This window comes from Acinonyx jubatus, chromosome E1 (genome assembly GCF_027475565.1).
Source record: "Acinonyx jubatus isolate Ajub_Pintada_27869175 chromosome E1, VMU_Ajub_asm_v1.0, whole genome shotgun sequence".
Lineage (NCBI taxonomy): Eukaryota > Metazoa > Chordata > Mammalia > Carnivora > Felidae > Acinonyx > Acinonyx jubatus.
The window spans coordinates 42,652,841-42,671,130 of record NC_069397.1 but is presented as its reverse complement, the minus strand read 5'-3'; the positions used below and the strand labels follow the sequence as shown (position 1 = coordinate 42,671,130).

General features: G+C 35.3%; 1 protein-coding gene and 1 pseudogene across 1 annotated transcript in view; one reads left to right on the top strand and one right to left on the bottom strand.

Moving 5' to 3' along the window:
- LOC113597128 (EF-hand calcium-binding domain-containing protein 13) overlaps window positions 1-18,290 on the bottom strand; it is a 108,494-nt gene that overhangs the window by 74,803 nt on the left and 15,401 nt on the right. Inside the window, exons 4-8 of the mRNA XM_053211847.1 lie at window positions 15,428-15,922; window positions 13,258-13,395; window positions 11,954-12,025; window positions 6,171-6,314; window positions 2,425-2,499 (exon numbers count right to left, since the gene is read on the bottom strand). Of these exons, the coding sequence (XP_053067822.1) occupies window positions 2,425-2,499; window positions 6,171-6,314; window positions 11,954-12,025; window positions 13,258-13,395; window positions 15,428-15,922 (924 nt within the window). The remainder of the gene's footprint in view (window positions 1-2,424; window positions 2,500-6,170; window positions 6,315-11,953; window positions 12,026-13,257; window positions 13,396-15,427; window positions 15,923-18,290) is intronic.
- On the top strand, window positions 125-251 carry LOC128313560 (uncharacterized; annotated as a pseudogene).

Here is an 18,290-nt window from a genome sequence, read left to right as displayed (position 1 = left end):
TGTGTGTCTCCCTCTCTCTCTGCCTATCCGCTGCTCGCACTTTGTCTCTTGCTCTCTCAAAAATAAATAAACATTAAAAAAAAATTTAATACAAAACAAACAAACAAAAAAAAAGACAGGGCCCAGCTTTGCACAGTGGCAGTATCATAGCCAATGAGGTTTATCCGAGGCGCGATTATTGCTAATTGAAAACTTTTCCCAAAAAAGACAGGGCCCCGGAAAATCTTTCCATCTGAAAATTATTAATAAAAACACTTTAGTCACCTTTTTAGGAATTCAAGAAGAAAGGCTGTTCTCTGCCAGAGGTATGGATAGAAGGAATAAAATCTCCAATGATAACCTAAATCCCAAGGCCATCATGTGTGAGTGTCAGGTTCCAAATCAATTTATACAATACATAAATCTCAAAGAATTAATATAAAACTGTCACCAGCTAATATCTTTATGGAAAAAAACTAAATTGGATCCCAATTTCACTCTAAACCTAAAAATCAATTTCAGGTGAATTAAAGACTTAACTATGAAAAAGAAAAACTTAAGAACTTTTAGGAGAAAATATTGGGAAATACCTTAACGTCCTCAAAATAGTGACAGGCTTCTATTTTCCTTATAAAGGCTAAGTTATCTGCTAAATGTGAGAAGGGCTAAGGTTGGAGTAGGAATGGAAGTTTGAGAGAATGGAGATTGTTAATTAGTTATTTCAGAGAGTAAAAGAATAAACTAACTGGGAGAGGGTGGGAATCACATAATTCCTAGGTAGTGCTGAGGGCCACCAGACACTGATGGTCAAGATTTCAAAGTGTTCAATCTGCTGAGCTATATGATTTTCTCTAGAAATGATGTCAGCCACGAGGAGAAGCCAGGGTTGGGAGTTTTGTCAGACAGGTGCAACCAAAGGGCAATTTAGGGTACTGAAGACTTTAGGGTATTCGAGGTACACAGACCAGAGATTTTCAAGTGGATAAGGAAGAAAAGTGAAAACAGGGAGACTGGTGGGTAAGGACGAAGTTGAGGGATAAATGGATGGAAGGTCCCAATGAGGTATACAGAACCAATAAGCTGTCTGGTGAAGAAATGAGCAGCCAGATGAAGAAAAAAGGAAAGCAGTGAATATAAATGTGCAATATTTAACAACAAGAAAGGAAATTTAACTATAGATACGAGTAAGATAATATACTATACAACTCTGTGCTAATAAAACTTTTTAACTCAGAGTGTCTGGGTGGATCAGTTGGTTAAGCATCCTACTTCGGCTTGGGTCATGACCTCGCTGTTTGTGAGTTCGAGCCCCACGTCGGGCTCTGTGCTGACAGCTCGGAGCCTAGAGTCTGCTTAGATTCTGTGTTTCTGTCTCTTTCTGCCCCTCCCCGGCTCGTGCTCTCTCTCTCTCTGTCTCTCAAAAATAATAAAAATGTTTAAAAACAAAAACAAAAACTTTTTATTTCCCTGAAACTAAAATTCCTAGGATAAATGAAGTGACTAACAATGCAAATAATCTCTTCATCCAATCAATCTATTATGTTCCACCTTGTATAGAAAGCAAATTAAATTGATTTTTAGTGTAAGGTAAAATAACTGTTACTTAAAATGCACTATTACCCAATAGCTAAGCACAAAATAACAAAATGCTACTTTTCGCTTCAATTTCTAAACTAACTTCACTCCATTTAAAATATACATATAGGACCTTATATTTCTTTACAGTGAGCTTCTGAGTGGCCAAGACTGTCTTTCTCATCTTAACAGCTCATCAGCTTAACAGAAAGCATATATAACAATGGCTCAGTAAATATTACTGAATAAATTGGAAGATGGAAAAAAATATATAAACAAATGAAAGAGGAAATTTTGCATATGAGTACCCAGCGCTAGTCACTAGATGGCATCACTTCCCCAAATTGGGAAGACATTTTACATCTTCCAAAAAGGAATTTTATATACATGGTTCTAGCTCTTTACAGTAAGTGTGAGGATAAACAGTAAGCTCGTAAAAACTTTCAATTCATTTGCACGTGAAAGTGCTCGAGATTTAGAAATCATGAACAGAGAAGATTGAAACCAAACATCAGCAGTAAGCCAGGCATCTGTTTGGCTGACGACCTACAGGATGACTGCCTCTTTTAGTCTACTACACTCTTCTAACGTTTGTCACACCAGTTGGTCCACTAAAAGCACAACATATGTTGGGGTGGGTGGCTCAGTCGGGTAAGTGTGTCCAACTCTTGAGTTCCACTCAGGTCACGATCTCATGGTTTGTGAGATCGAGCTGTGCACTGGGCTCTGTACTGACAGTGTGGAGTCTTCTTGGGATTCTCTCTCTCTCCCTTTCTCTCTCTCTGCCCTGCCCCTGCTCTTTCTCTGTCTCTCAAAATAAATAAATAAACTTGAAAAAGTAAATAAAAGCACAAAATGTGATGTTCTTACATAATTTTTCAGAGAAGCGTTCCGTATTGGTCATCATTGTATCAATGAAACCTTTAAAATTCACTTTTTTCGTTTCTAAGGAGAAAAGAATATTTTCTTCAATATCTTCAAATGTTAATTATGACAACTATTGAATTATGTAAAATAAATTATAGGGAGATAACATGATTATAGCCATCAGCTAATACCACTAAAAATATATGGTTCTAAGAGGAAAAAGCAATTCAACACACAAGGAGAAAGTAAAACTGAAAAATGCCAGGAAAGTTAATCAAAATCCTTCTAGTTACAAGCGCACAACATTTTTAATTTTAACTTACATTATCTTGTCTTGGCCTGACAACAACTCAAAGATATGTCGGTAAAGAATTAGTGTATTATTTTATACATTTTAAAAAATACTTAGACATGATATCATGATTTTTTTCCCCAGGTCACAAAAGGAAATACGAGATCAGAGATTAGAAGTGAGCTTTCTTGACCTCTGGTTTCTCCCACCTCAGGCTACCATTCACATTGTTATCTTTATTCCAGTATACTTTTGAAACTATTAAACGTTTTAATAGTCATTCTATACTTAGAAAATGTCTTTCCTTGATTATATATAATATCCCAATATTAGAATGGATAAAGATTTCTAAGAATTTTCGAAGGCCGCATATAAAGGTTTTATATAAATAGGATGAGCTTTTGATAACACTACTCCTTTGTTTATCCCACTAAAAACATCAAATTCCAATTCTAATCTATAAAAGATAAGGCACAGCCTATTGCCTATTTCCAAGATAAAGAATCTTTGAGAAGTTTACTTTAAGGAGCACCAAATTACTTTGTATTCTTAACCAAATATTTAAAGACTTGAAAAAAATGAGACTTTGAAAAATCCTAGGGGAATGTTAGAGTTAATGAAGATTTACATCCACTAACAGGAACATATAACTTTCTAAAGCAATAGATTCCCTATTTTTGATAATGTCTATTTGATACACAAATGTTTTAGCTGAACCACTGAACCCGCCTCCCATTTGAAGAACATTATTGTTTTAAGGACAAAATTACTTTTTATTTTTATTATTTTTTTAATATAGTTTATTGTCAAATTGGTTTCCCTACAACACCCAGTACTCATCCCAACAAGTGCCCTCCTCAATGCCCATCAGCCACTTTCCCCTCTCCCCCACCCCCATCAACCCTCAGTTTGTTCTCAGTATTTAAGAGTCCCTTATGGTTTGCCTCACTCCCTCTCTGTAACGTTTTTCCCCCTTCCTCTCCCTCACAGTTGAAGAACATTATTAACACCACTGCATCTGCTTCTGTGCTTCCCCCATTCTATTCTACTGCTTCTTTACAGAGAGAACATTGCTGAATTTTTTAAAATTAACCAAGGTCTTGCTTTTTTACATATAATTTTACACAGGATAAACAAAATATTCCTTAATTTTGTTTTACAGCTCTATAAAAATTATCACACTATAGCAATCTAGACTTGCTTTTTTCATTCAATATTATATTTCCAAGAACCATCCATATAGTATATTGCTATAGTTCATTTTCACTAATGTACACATTATCAGTATTTCATCATGCATCAGTGGTAAATACCACAATTTATTTATACATTCTATCACCGATCATGTTGTTTCTTTCTGTTCATTCTTTCCTTCCTTCCTTCCTTTTCCTTCCTTCCTTCCTTTTCCTTCCTTCCTTCCTTCCTTCCTTCCTTCCTTCCTTCCTTCCTTCCTTCCTTCCTTCCTTCCTTCTTCTATTAAGATCAGAGCTGCTATGAGCATTTTTAACATGTCTCCTTGCACATCAGTGCAGAGATTTTCTGGGATGTATCACTAAAAAATGGATTTTCTAAGCCATGAAGTATGAAAACCTTACAGAATACTACATAATGTTTTTCAAAGTTCTTTTACCACTTTTGCCTTATTTACCAACAATTAAATTAACAGACCTTAATTTTTGCCAATTTGGTCAGCATCAAAAGGTATTTCATTGTGACCTAAATTCTGCATTTCCCTGATTACTATGATGTATAAAAAGACTTCATATGATTATTAGCAACTTAACGTTTCTTCATCTGGCAATGGCTGTTCTTGTAATTTGGCCATTTTTCTCTTGGGTTGTTAATTTATAGGGGTTTCCTATTTATTCTCCACAATGATCTTTTGCTGTTATGAGTGTTACAGATAATCTTTACTCTGGAATGCCTGGGTGGCCCAGTCGGTTAAGCATCCAACTTTGGCTCAGGTCATGATCTCACAATTCATGAGTTCAAGCCCCGCTTAGGACTCTGTGCTGACAGCTGGGAGCCTGGAGCCTGCTTCAGATTCTGTCTCCCTCTCTCTCTGCTCCTCCCCCACTCATACTCTGCACCTCTCTCTCTCTCAAAAATAAATAAACATTAAAAAAAAATTTTTTTAATAATAATCTTTGCTCCATTTGTGGCTTGTATTTTCATTCTGTTTGTATTACCTTTTAATAAAGAGAAGTTCTTATTTTTAATGTAGTCAAATGTATAAATCTTTTCTGGTTAGTGATTTTGTATCTTAAAAATAATTCCTTGTAACTCCAAGTCAGAAAATTTTTCTTCTTTCTCTAACGAGAATTTTAGTGTTCGTATCTGGAAAGCATTACTGAATATGATACATAGGTAGGGATCCAATTCTATTTTTTACATTTGAATAATTAATTATTCCAGCACCATTTATTAACTGGTGCTTCCCCTCCCCCCCAGTAATCTGCCACCTCATTATATATGTTTCCTTATATGTGTGTAGATATATTTGGAAGTTACTTATCCTGTCCTATCAATTTCTCTATCCCTGTGCCATTTTCACACTGTTTTACTTACTGTAACTTTATAATGAGTCTTAATATCCAGGGTAGCAAGATCCCTCCAACACCACTCATACACCCTATCCATGTTTTTCTTCCTCAAGAGTGTTTTAGCTACTCTTGATCTTTGTTTATGCATACAAATATTAGAATTAATTCATCAAAAAGTCAGGGTTTTATTAGAATTGCTTTAGATAAGTAAATTAATTATGAGACTTGGCAGACTTGGGGGTCTCTGAGTCCATTAATATGGGATATATTCCAATTTATTTAGGTGTTCTATAATGTCTTTTAACAAAGTCTTATCATTTTCTCACGTAAGGCACATAACTTACATTTGTTCTATTCCTTTTTTGCTTTTCATTATGGAAAAATGTTAATACACGCAAAAGAAGAAATATATTGTAATAAAAGTTCACATACTCTTCCTGTACTCTTCACATACTCTTCATGGCCATTCTTATTTCATCTATAGCCCCACACACTTGTCTATCTCACAACCACCCTTTCTCTTTAGAAAAGATGCTGCTAAGTTATAAGGGTATAGATACTCAAAACTAGTACCTTCCTTATGAATTATAGGCTTTGGCATAATAAAGAGTCGTTTGTCCCATTTAACGACTTTTGTCCTGACCTCTTCCTTGTCAGAAAGCAAAACCATAAACTCTACTTTCTTTTTGTTTGTACTTTTGCCTATAGGAAAAAAGTGTCTGGAAAGACTGTTAATACTGGATATTTCTGGATCATGGGATTTTGTATGTTTTGTTGTACTTTTGAGTATTTTTCTGTATTGACTTCATTTTAATGGACTTTTTTCTAATCAAAAAAATAAAGTCATTATTCTGAGGGGAAAAAAATAGCAAAGTGACCATCTTTTCACATGTGTCAACCCAGTTTTCACTTACTGTCAGCTTCAGTCAACTCTGTGATCTTCTCAAATTCTGGCTTAGAAAGGTAACCTCCAAAATGCTGAAGACAAGTATTCATATCCTCATAATCAATATTTTCATCTTTAATTTTATCAATGGCTTTAATGACATCAGTCAACACTGAAAATAAAGCAGTATGCTAATGAGTATTAAATATAAGTCAAAAAGAAAACACCAATAGTAAGATGAATTTTAGTTCTAACACTAAATAAACAAGCATAGAAATTAACTTCAGAAATGTTATATATGAAAAGAATTACCAGATCTTTAATACTTAAAACCAACAAAGTACAAAATGAGAGCCAAAAATATATTCTACTTTGCTATCATCTCTGTATCGAAGGAAGTGCCAATTTAATTGCAATTTAAGTGCATAGGAACAAAAATATTATACAATTTCCCCATTTAATTTTCTAACAATTTAAACTTTCTTAGTAGTCTGTTTCTCGGTAGCAGATACAGAAATAAGTAGAAAACTTTCAGTCCTGAATAATGAATTGGGGTAAGGTTTTGTAGCAATACATGGCTCAGTCCCTGGTTAATCTTTTATCTTCTGTATACATAAATATTATCACTTGGAAATAACTATCCCACATGTCTTTTTATGATACTTTGGAATATATGCTTCACAAATTTGGGCAGTATTCCCTCCATTAAATTTAAACAAATTTTTACTGCAATGAAAGCTTTAATGTTTATTTTTGAGAGAGAGAAAAAGGCACAGCATGAGTCGGGGAGGGGCAGAGAGAGAGGGAGACACAGAATCTGAAGCAGGCTCCAGGCTGTCAACACAGAGCCAGACATGGGGCTCAAACTCAGGAACGGCGAGATCATGACCTGAGCCCAAGTGGACCCTCAATCAACTGAGCCACCCAGGTGCCTACGCAATAAAATTTTCTTAAAATAACTTACAAACACATAGAATTATTAAGGGGGTCGACAGGTATGCATGCGGGTGTGTTTTTGTGTCAATTTTGGAACAAACTAAACTCAAATAGATTTTCTCTAATAGAAGATTAGGATAGGTAAAGCGAGGAAGCTGGGCAGTGGAGGGCATTAAAGCCATTATCGGGAGTTAATCGACTTTAGGCAGTCACTGGACGTCATTATGGATTACTAAACAAACAAATGATCAAAATGATGTCTGAATCAGATGATTCTTAAAATGATTCTTAAAAAGGTAATTTTTATGTATAAATATGTAGAACAAGATATATGATACTATCTTGTGAAAGGACTTTTTAGATGAAAAAAATTCTCACTTAAAAGTAAATAGCTGATGGGGCACCTGGGTGGCTCAGTTGGTTGGGCACCTGACATCAGCTCAGGTCACGATCTCATGACTCATGGGTTTAAGCTCTGTGTTGAGCACTGTGCTGACAGCGCAGAGCCTGAAACCTTCAGATTCTGTCTCCGTCTCTCTCTGCCCCTCTCCCACTCTCGTTCTCTCTCTCTCTCAAATATAAATAAACATTAAAAAAATTTTTTTAAAAAGTAAACAGCTTGTGAGTGATGTCAGTAAGATGGTTAAGTAGGACGCCCTGGACCCTTCTTCTCCCCACAAACACACTGATTCAGCAGAAATTAAAAAATAAATTCCTTTTGTGAGAAATTAGAAACTAACTGACAGGCTCTTGTATCCCAGGAGAATGCAAAACAAGACGTACTGAAGCTGGTACAGACATTTGGGACACCCTCCCACAAGTGCTGCCTCCAATGCAGCACCATATGATCCAAAAAAAAAAAAAAAAGACTCTAGCTCCCAGCTTCACCCAAGGGGAAGAAGAGTTTGGTCCACATATCCAGAAATTCAGCTTTTCCAAAATGCCTCCCCAGAAGATTGGCTTCTGTTTTGCCAGCCTTGGAGCTCTGATGGGTCTAGCACAGTCTAGTATTGGGGGTAGAATAAAGCGATGGCTTGGGCTGGTAGAAGGCAGTGATCCTCCCCTCTGTTCAGCACAGGATGAGATTAAAATTCCCAGCTCTTAGTTTCCTCCTGGAGAGGTAAAGAGTTTATCCAGCACGTCAACTTTTTCAGGGCGTCCCAAAGAACCATCAGCTATCTCGTCAGTCCTAGAGCCTGGGGAAGGAAAAAGGTGGTAGAGGCCTAGGGCCTATCAGGCTGGGCCGATGGGTGGGGGTCTTCTCCTGTATAGGGACAGTATGTGAGGACTGGGAGAGCTGCCTGCTTTTTCTCTTGCACAAACACCAACACAGAAAGTCCAAATGGAAATTGAATGACTAAAAAGTATGATGACTGAAATTAAAAGTTCAGTGGATGGACTCAACAGCTGAAAGGAGGAGAGAAAGGTAAGAATCAATGAATTGAAAGCAACGGAAATCATCCGATGAACAACACTGAGAAAATAAACTGAAGAAAAAACGAACAGTTCCAGAGACCTGTAGGAATATAAAAATGATCTAACATTTGTGTCCATCAGAGTCCCAGAAGAAGAGAAAGAGACTTAAAAAGGCACTCAAAGAAATAATGCCTGCACACTTCCCAAATTTTTATCAAGAGACATTAACCTACAGATCCAAGACAAAAGTGGACCTCAAACAGGATAAATCCAAAGAAATCCATGTCAAGATCCATCATAATTAAACTTCTGAAAACTAAAGACAAGGGAACATTTTGAAAGCAGCCTAAGAAAAACACTTTAGGGAAAGAAAACCAATTTGAATGACAGGATTTCCAGCAGAAACCATGGAAGCCAGAAATAAGTGACACAATATTTTTCAAGTGCTGAACGTAAAGAACTATCAACGTAAAATCCCATATTCAGAAAAACTATTCTTCAGGAAGGAAGAGGAAATCAAGATGTTCTCAGATGAGAGGAAACTAAAAGAATTGGTTGTCAGTAGACCTAAGAATGGATAAAGGAAGTTCTTAAACAGAAAACAAAGGATAAAACAAAAAAACCTCTGGAATATCAAGAAGGAAAAAAGAAAATGGTAAGTCAAAATATGGGTAAATATAGTAGGCTTTCCTTCTCTTGAATTTTTTAATCAAGTCTGATGGTTGAAGTAAAAGTAATACCACCTGATGTGGTTTTAAATATATGTAAGGAAATATTTAAGGTAATTATATCATAAAGGAGGGAGGGATGTATATGGAGATAAGGCTTCTGTATTTCACTTGAACTGGCAAAATGATGACACCAATAGAGTGTGATAAGTTATGTATATATACCTGAAGCAACAACTTTAAAAGGTATACAGAGAGATATACTCTGAAACACTACAGATAAATCAAAATGGAATTCTAAATGTGGGCCAAAGATTTGAATATATATTTCACCAAAGATATATGAACAGCTGGTAAGCATGTGCAAATAAATTTGACATTATCAGTCATTAGGGAAATGCAAAATTAAAACCATAATGAAATTCCGCTACACAATTATCATAATGATTATAAACAAAAAGATAATACCTACATGTGGAGGATAGGAAGAAACCAGAATCCTTACCCATTGCTGGTGAGAATGAAAATGGTAGAGCCACTTTGGAAAACAGTTTGGTAATTTCTTTAAAAGTAAAACATAAATTTACCATACACACTAGCAATTATTCTCCTAGGAATCTACCCAAAAGACATGGAAACATGTCCACAGAAAGACTGCAATGCAAATGTTAATTTCAACATTATGCATACCAGTCCCAAACTGCAAATAAGCAAATGTCATAAGTTGGTGAACCATCAACAAAAGGGAATATACCTATAAAATGTAATATGGACTTATTTAACCATACAAAGGAACAAACCACTGATACATACGACAATATGAATTAGCCTCAAAAAAGTGAAGTCAGGCACAAAAGACCACATGTTTTATGATTTCATTTATATTAAATGTTAAAAAAAAAAAAAAAGGCAACTTTATGGAAACAGAAAGCAAATCAGTGGTCGCCTGGGAATGGAGGTAGAGATTAACGGTCAATGGGCACAAGAGAATTTTAGGAGTGAAGGAAATGTTACAGACCTGGATTGTGTCCACTTCTGATTATATATCCCAAAGAATTGAAAGCAGGGGCTCAAAGAGGTATTTGCATACCCACATTCACAGCAGCACTACTCACAATTGCCAAGAGGGTGTCTATTAATGGGTGAATGGACAAACAGAATGTGGCATATACATGCAATGTGATATTAGCACAAAAAGGAAAGAAAAATCTGACACGTGCTACAACATGGATGAATCCTGAGGGCATTATGATAAGTGAAATAAGCCATTCATTCATAAAGACAAATACTATATGATTCCAGTCAAGTATCTGGAGTAGGCAAATTCACAGAAACAGAAAGTAGAATGATGGTTGTCAGAAGCTGGAGAGGCACAGATGGGTAGTTGTTGTTCACTGGGTATAGAGTTTCAGTGTTGCAAGATGAAAAAGTTCTAGAGATTCGTTGTACAACCGTGTGAATATACTTAACCCTAATGTTCTTGAACTGTACAGTTACAAATGGTTAAGATGGCAAATTTTATGTTACGTGTCAGATACCACCATTAAAAATAAATTTTAGGGGCACCTGGCTGGCTCAGTCCAAAGAGCATGAGACAATTGATCTTGGGGTTGTGAGTCTGAGCCCCATGTGGGGTGTAGAGATTATTTAAATAAATAAAATGTTAAAATAAAATAAATTTTAAAAACAGTATAATGGGGGAAATGGGAGGGAGGAGTCGGCTACAACCAAGACACTACTTCACAAAACAGCAATGAAATGGTGACTGAGTTCGTGAATGAATGATTACAAGGTAAAGCACTCAAGAAATTTGCTAATAGTGTCTTTAAGAACACCACTTAAGCAATTCATCGTAAGTGACAAATTATAATGTAGCTTTTTTTTTAAGTTTATTTATTTTGAGAGAGAGAGAGCACACAGGGTAGGGGCGGAGAGAGAAAGAGAGAATCCCAAGCAGGCCCTGTGTTGTCCACAAGAAGTCCAACACAGGGCTTGAACTCACAAACTGTGAGATCATGACCGGAGCCGAAACCAAGAGTCGGACACTTAACTGACTGAGCCACCTAGGCGCCACAATAATGTAGTTTTTAACATGAGACTTCATGTAAGTATAAGAGAAAAAATCTCTTCCTTTGGATTAATTTTTCTCTATCTGAGAAATCCTTTGGGAAGACACAAAAAGCTTATCTTTCTTTTTCAGCATATGAATAAACAAAAGGAAATAAAAACACCAAGGCTTAGTATCTTTCATTTCTCATGTTAATCTTGCTGAAAAATATTTAATTATTTGCATAAAAACCCAAAATCATTGCAAGCAAAAATTTTTAACAAACTGATTGTGGTGTTGATTGTATGACTCTATACATTTCATGAAAATTAGTGCGTGAGTGAGTTTTATGTATGTAAATTATAGCTTAATACAATTTTTTTTAGAAATGTTCTAAAACAAGGGAAACACAACCAGTATTTCATTCAAACAAGTTCCTTATAAAAAAATTAAAAATCAAATCACCCATCCATTGCTAAAAATGGGGCTAATCCCCTATTGGAATTCCTCATTACCTTACTCTACATTTATGTAGTACTTTACAGTTTTTAAAATCCATCTAACAATTCTGTGAGGGAAGCAAGTTAGCTATCACTACCCTAATACATCAAGTTTTCATGGCTTGCCTGAGAATTTCAGAACTATTAAGTACCTACCCAAAAAGCAAACTCAGTTCAGTTGAACCTCTTTTCAACCTAACCACTTCTTTCCTCCAAATCATTTTAAAATAAATTTCCTACCTACCATCACATTCAGGGAGACTTTGCTCCTTGGAGAGAGCGCTCATAAAGTCATCTAACTTCACCATTCCATTTCCTGTAAAATAAAGACTTTAGATCATGCATTCTTTATATTTTTGCATAAAAGGTAAATTCATAGTTTCATACAACTATGAAAAAAAATTACTTCTTCACTTCATCATAATTCTATTTCTCCTTTCATATCCTGTCTCTGAATTAGGTCAGTTCGTTTCATTTTGATAATTACTCAATAATTTTTAAACACCTATTATAAAGTGCAATGGACTGAGCTAGGTCCTCAATTTTTGATAGATATAGGAAAAAGGAAAGGTGACCATATAGATGGACCATGAGAAACTTAAGGAGTCTATTTCATACCATCATGAAAACCCAGTCAAAATGCTATCCATTAAGACACCTTGACAATACTGACCAATCCTGACAGACCCAAGTGTCCCCATTACTATCAGCTGATCCAATTACCTATTTTTAGATATACACCCTCCACAGTGATCCTACCAATCCTGATAAGCAACATGAAAGGGCTCAATAATTTTAGTAGCACCTACCTACACCTTAGATTTTTTTTTTTTTTTTAATTTTCTTTCCCATTTGCCTTAGCTAAGAAATTTTGCTCAGGTTCTAAGAATTCATTTCTAATATATTCCCAAGTCAGTCTTTCCCCAAAATGTTGCCTCTGCCCTCTCCTCAGCTGAACTTCTGTTGTGGATGGTTCTTACTTAATGATAAAACAACTTCTCCAATACAAAAGCTCTTCCTGGAAACTTAAAATCTGCCTTGAACTTAGGCTGGTGACTGGGATATGCTATTTAACATCTAGATGCTAATCATCTGCCTTGATTGGTTAAGTATCATTAGCCCTAAATTCCTAGTTGTAGCACTTCCTTACCATTTTGGAATCTCCAGTTATTTCTTCTTGGATGCTTAGGCTATTTGCTCAGAGATTTTTGTACCCCTTGGATTTTGTGCTCTTATTGCCTGAACCTCCCTACAACTGGGTCAGCCTTTCCAGTACCTGTCCCATACGGGAAGGCATAGCTAGGGATAGTGATAGAGTGTTACATAACAATTCTGAGATATAAAAGGCCTAGTCCCTCCAAACCAATCCATTAGGGCAGATTTTCCAGGAATTTTTTTTCCACTTTCCATTTTTATATCTGTTCTTTTAGAATCTTCTTTAGCATGGCCCATTCTGTTCCATTCCTAGTTGAGAACTTACTCCATCATTTAATACTATCCCATAAAAGTATCTAATTTTTTCAAAAAGTTTGGTATTATCAGTCTCACCATTTTGAGCAGTCTTTGCCACAATCTCCTTGAACTCTTTGTCTGATAAAGTAACTCCTATTGAAGGCAAAATGGACTGAAGTTCTTCTGCAGCAATGCAATTTTCTTGGAGTTTATTGATAGCTTCACAGATGTTTTCTAAATATACAAAATGTAGAAGACTATTCAGCCACAGAATTTATGTGTCTTAAGCAATAATTAGCACCCATAGTCTTTAGCAATTAGAAAACAAGTTTTATCTAATTATTATTACCTCATATGACTGCTTTTTTCTTCGTATTTCTGTTGTATCTTACATTATACCTAAATATTTCCCATATAGCTCAAACAGAAAACAATCTTGAAGTTCTATAAATGTTTATAAACTACTTGTTTGGAGGAACAGCCTGTTCCAGTGACCCAGCCAATGCTGCTTGGTTCTGATTAAAATATAATGAACGAGTTCAAGAGATCACAACAACAAAGTGTTTAGTTTAAATTCCAGGATTCCAAGCAAACAATGAGAGTTCTTCCCCTTCCCATCATTTTAGGCTACCATGTTTTCAGTTCACAATCTTCAAAATCATACAATCTTCACAGGAGATACACATGGCCATCGTGAGTCCCCTAATATCATGCACTGAGATAGGCATAGTATCACTTCTCTGTAATTCCCACCAAAAATGCATAGCCTGAACTTACGAAGAAATATAAGGAAAACCCAAAATGAGGGACATTTTACAAATTAACTAGTCAATACTCTTCGAAAGTGTCATGGTCATGAAATTATCCTAGGTCAGAGGAGACTAAGGGACACATGACAACTGAATGTAATGTGTGATCCTAGATGAGACCTTGAACCAGGAAAAATACATTTATGGACCAATTGAAAAAACTTGAATAAGATCTCCAGAATATAAATAATATTGTATCAGTGTCAATTTCCTGATTTAGTTCACTGTACTGTGATTATACAAGATCTTAACACCTGGGAAAATGAGATGAAGAGTATATAGAAATGTCTCTCCCTTTGTGTAATTCTTATGATTTAAAAATTATCATAACAATGAAAAGTTAAAAATGTTTTTAAAATGTATATCCAATGACAGTCACATTTCAGAAATGTTCAATTACCATCAATTTATCTTGAGAAGTTATACCAGATAAACGATTTCACACTTCTCTTTACAAAGAATATTAAGTATGGCAAAGGTTGGCGACACCAGCAAGATAGATAAGCGCTTTCTTCCACAGGCTTCTTCTACCCATGGGCTAAATGCCTACTACTCCACTGTTCCTTTAACAAGGGTTTTCATCTTACTGGAATATAAAGAACTCAGAATTAGGAATGAGGCACAGAGTAATAGTAGCGTATCGGTAAAGGAATCAGAAAGAACATTGTTGTGCCTCCTTAAAAGAGCACATTTTCTGTTCAACTGAGTTGTTTAAAATATGTATTACTGTGTAAGAACCACTAGTATTTCACTAAGCACTCATTTTAACAATTGCCTTCAATATTAAATGCAATAAAAAGATAAGTCTCTTTCAAGAAAATAAACAACTTAAGTAACTTCAGCCAAGGACTATAGGAAGGAGTATTTAATTAAGTTCCACACACAGGACTTCTGTGATAGAGGTACCACGGAAGGAGGAAACTATACATTGGTTGGAAAACCTTGCTCATCTTGGAGAAAGACCATAACGCCCTGGGGAACCAAACTGTAAAATAGTAGTTATTTTATCTTTCCTCATATTCCCATGTCCAAAAGAGATGATATCTGAAGCATTATCATATCATATTGGATATGGATATCATATATTTAAATGATGGAACCTGAACAAAAATTTCACATAGACTCCTTACATATTTAGCTTAAAAATTATAAAACAAGCATTTCCAAAAGAAAACAGGCCCTCTATTTCTAGGGAACTTGAGTGAGTTGGATTAATCTCTGAATAAACTTCTTGGTCAAAGTTAGGCATCTGAAAAAGGGAACACAACCATCTGAAAAGGCACATCTTAAAACCACAGTGTTACATACACTGGTCTATATACCAGAAGTGGTGATTACTCATTAGTATTGACAAATGAAATGCAAACAACGGTCTAATCAATGGTTAATTCAGCTTGTTTCTGTGATGACTCAAGAACTCAAGGACCTATATTTTGACTTACATATATGATACTGACCCAGAGCATTCACTGCAATCTTTTCTTTCGACGAAACCTGTTTTAGGAGGCTGGAATGCCTTCTCACAGCTGGCTTCTGAAGTTTGGGGGTACTAAAATGATCACTTTTATCCAGAGACTTTTTGAGGCTTGTGATGCTCTTCAAGCTATGTGACGTAGACTTTGAGTCATGAATTTCAATCTTCTCTGAACTTTTCTTAAAGTTTATGCCATCCTTTGAATATGGTTCCCAGAATCCTATATCACTGCTATCAACCCCATTTAGGATTTTTTTTATTTGCAAAGGATTTTTTGATCTTTTAAATTCAAGGTAATCATTATCCTCCATAACTTTATGATATTGGAGGTGTTTTCTATTTAACTTTGGGAATAATGATGGTTCACGTAGTCTGGAAGAGAAACTGCTTTTCATCCTATACTGTGGATAACATTCTGATATATTTGATAACTTTCTGTCTGAAGTAGACTCATCCAAGGCTGATGATTCCATAACTGCTAAGCAAGAGAAACATATTTAATTATTCTATTTACCTGTACCATTTGTAATAGTTTTTAAAAAGTAACAACTAAGTCCTCATGAAAACTATTCAAGAAATTATCAATTGCTTAAATAAACAAAGTTTAAAAAGTTAAATAAGGTTAATATGTTGAAAAACTAACAGAGCTGATAACTAAGACTGAAATATTAACTAGGTTAAATATAATCTTCTGGTTTAATATATTTAAATTCTTTTATCCAAAGCTATTTGAAGTTACACCAAATCAAAAGTGATAGCCTACTGAAGTTTGTAGTTCTCATTCCCCACTCTGCCAATTTTGAAAGATTATAGGCTAAATATGCCAATACAGCTACAAATCCCTCAGTTATGAGCATACTGAAGTATATGGAAGTTGGAGTGGGGAAATTTTTATTTATAAAATCAGAATACAGGGGCACCTGGGTGGCTCAGTTCGTTGGGCATCCCACTTCGGCTCGGGTCATGATCTCACTGCTCATGGGTTTGAGCCCCACATTGGGCTCTGTGCTGACATCTCAGAGCCTGGAGCCTGCTTCGGATTCTGTCTCCCTCACTCTCTGCCCCCCCCCCCCACTCACGTTCTGTCTCCCTCTCTCTCAAAAATAAACATTAAAAAAATTGTTTTTAATTTAACATCAGAATACAAATATTTACTCTCCTAAAGATTCTCAGTACTTGTGGGAAAAAATAGTTTATATATAAAATAACCTCTTCAGAAAAATATTAATACAATGTCCCACTGGGGCTTCCTTTATAAAACTCATCTGACGGCTCAGAATAGTACCTTACATTTGAATAACACATTTTAAAGTATTTCAAATGTTATAATACTTGATTTTATGATAGACTATTATTCTCCTCTTAGAAGTTTAAAATATGTTTGATCATGGAAGGCAAAACTTATAAAACATTGTCTGAAGCTTTCAGTGTGTATAGTGGTAATACATAATAAAATTACAGCTTAACGGAGGGAGGGTAAAAAGGTCTATATAATGGTAAAACTTCTATATTCCACTTGAAGTGGTAAAATATTTATTTTAGTATACTAGAAAAGGTTAAGTATGTATACTATAATCCTTAAAACAACCACTGGAAAAATACAGAGATATAGTGAAAATACATATAGAATAAATTCACATACTAAAAAAATGCTCCCCAAAAAAGAAGGGATAAAATGGTTGAAAAACGGAGGAAAAAATAGAAAATAAATAATAATATGGTATACCTGGTCTGAATGTATAAGTAATTACATTACATATGATTTAAACACTCCAATTAAAATATAGGAATTATACAAATAGATACAAAAAACATCACCCAACTCTGTGTGGTTTACAAAATACTTCAAAACTGGTGATATAAGAAGGTTAAAAGTAAAAGGATGGAAAATACTTACCATCTAAGCACTAATCAAAAGAAAACTGGAGTTATATTAGAATCAGAAAAAGTAAACTTGAGAGAAAAGAAAATTACCAGTGATCACATACATATTGCATAATGATAAAAGAATCAGCTCACCAAGAGGATATAACTATTCTAAATGTGAATTCACCTAGCAACAGAGCTTCAAAATGCATGAACCAAAACCTGACAAAACTGAAAGGAGAAATGGACAAATCTACAATTATATTTGGAGACAATGTTCCTTTCTCTATAACAGAACTAGTAAAAAAATCAGCAAAGATACAGAAGAATGAATAACATGAATTATTATGCATGGGAGTGGGTATGTGATTATTAGGAATATCTATGTCAGAAAAGAAAAATTAATGAAAAAACTTCTACATCAAAGACAAAATTAGAATTCAAAATAAACTTTGAAACGTTCAGGTAATAATAGCAAATTGAACAGCCTTCAAACACTCCATTTAAACTAAGGAATTTTGGGGATGCCTGGGTGGTCCAGTCAGTTAGGTGTCCAACTTCAGCTCAGGCCATGATCTCGCGGTTTGTGAGTTGGAGCCCCACATCAGGCTCTGTACTAACAGCTTGAAGCCTGGAGCCTGCTTTGGATTCTGTGTCTTCCCCTCTCTCTGCCCTCCCCGGCTCGCTCGCTCGCTCTCTCTCTCTCTCTCTCTTTCCTAAAAATAAACTAAAGGAATTTTTAAACCATCACAAATCCATAATAACAAAAAGAAGAGGAAAAGAAACTACTACAATTAAATTTTGGAATCTGGAAAGCAGATGAACTTAGTAGACCTGAAAAGGCTGAACCATAAGGCAGCCTTGAGGAAAGCCAAGAAGCAACCCAATTCATAACACAAAAACTCCAAAAGCTCATAAATTAGTAGCATTTAGGTACCTCTAAAAGTGAGGGTAAGAGTGAAGCTGAAAAGAAAGAACTG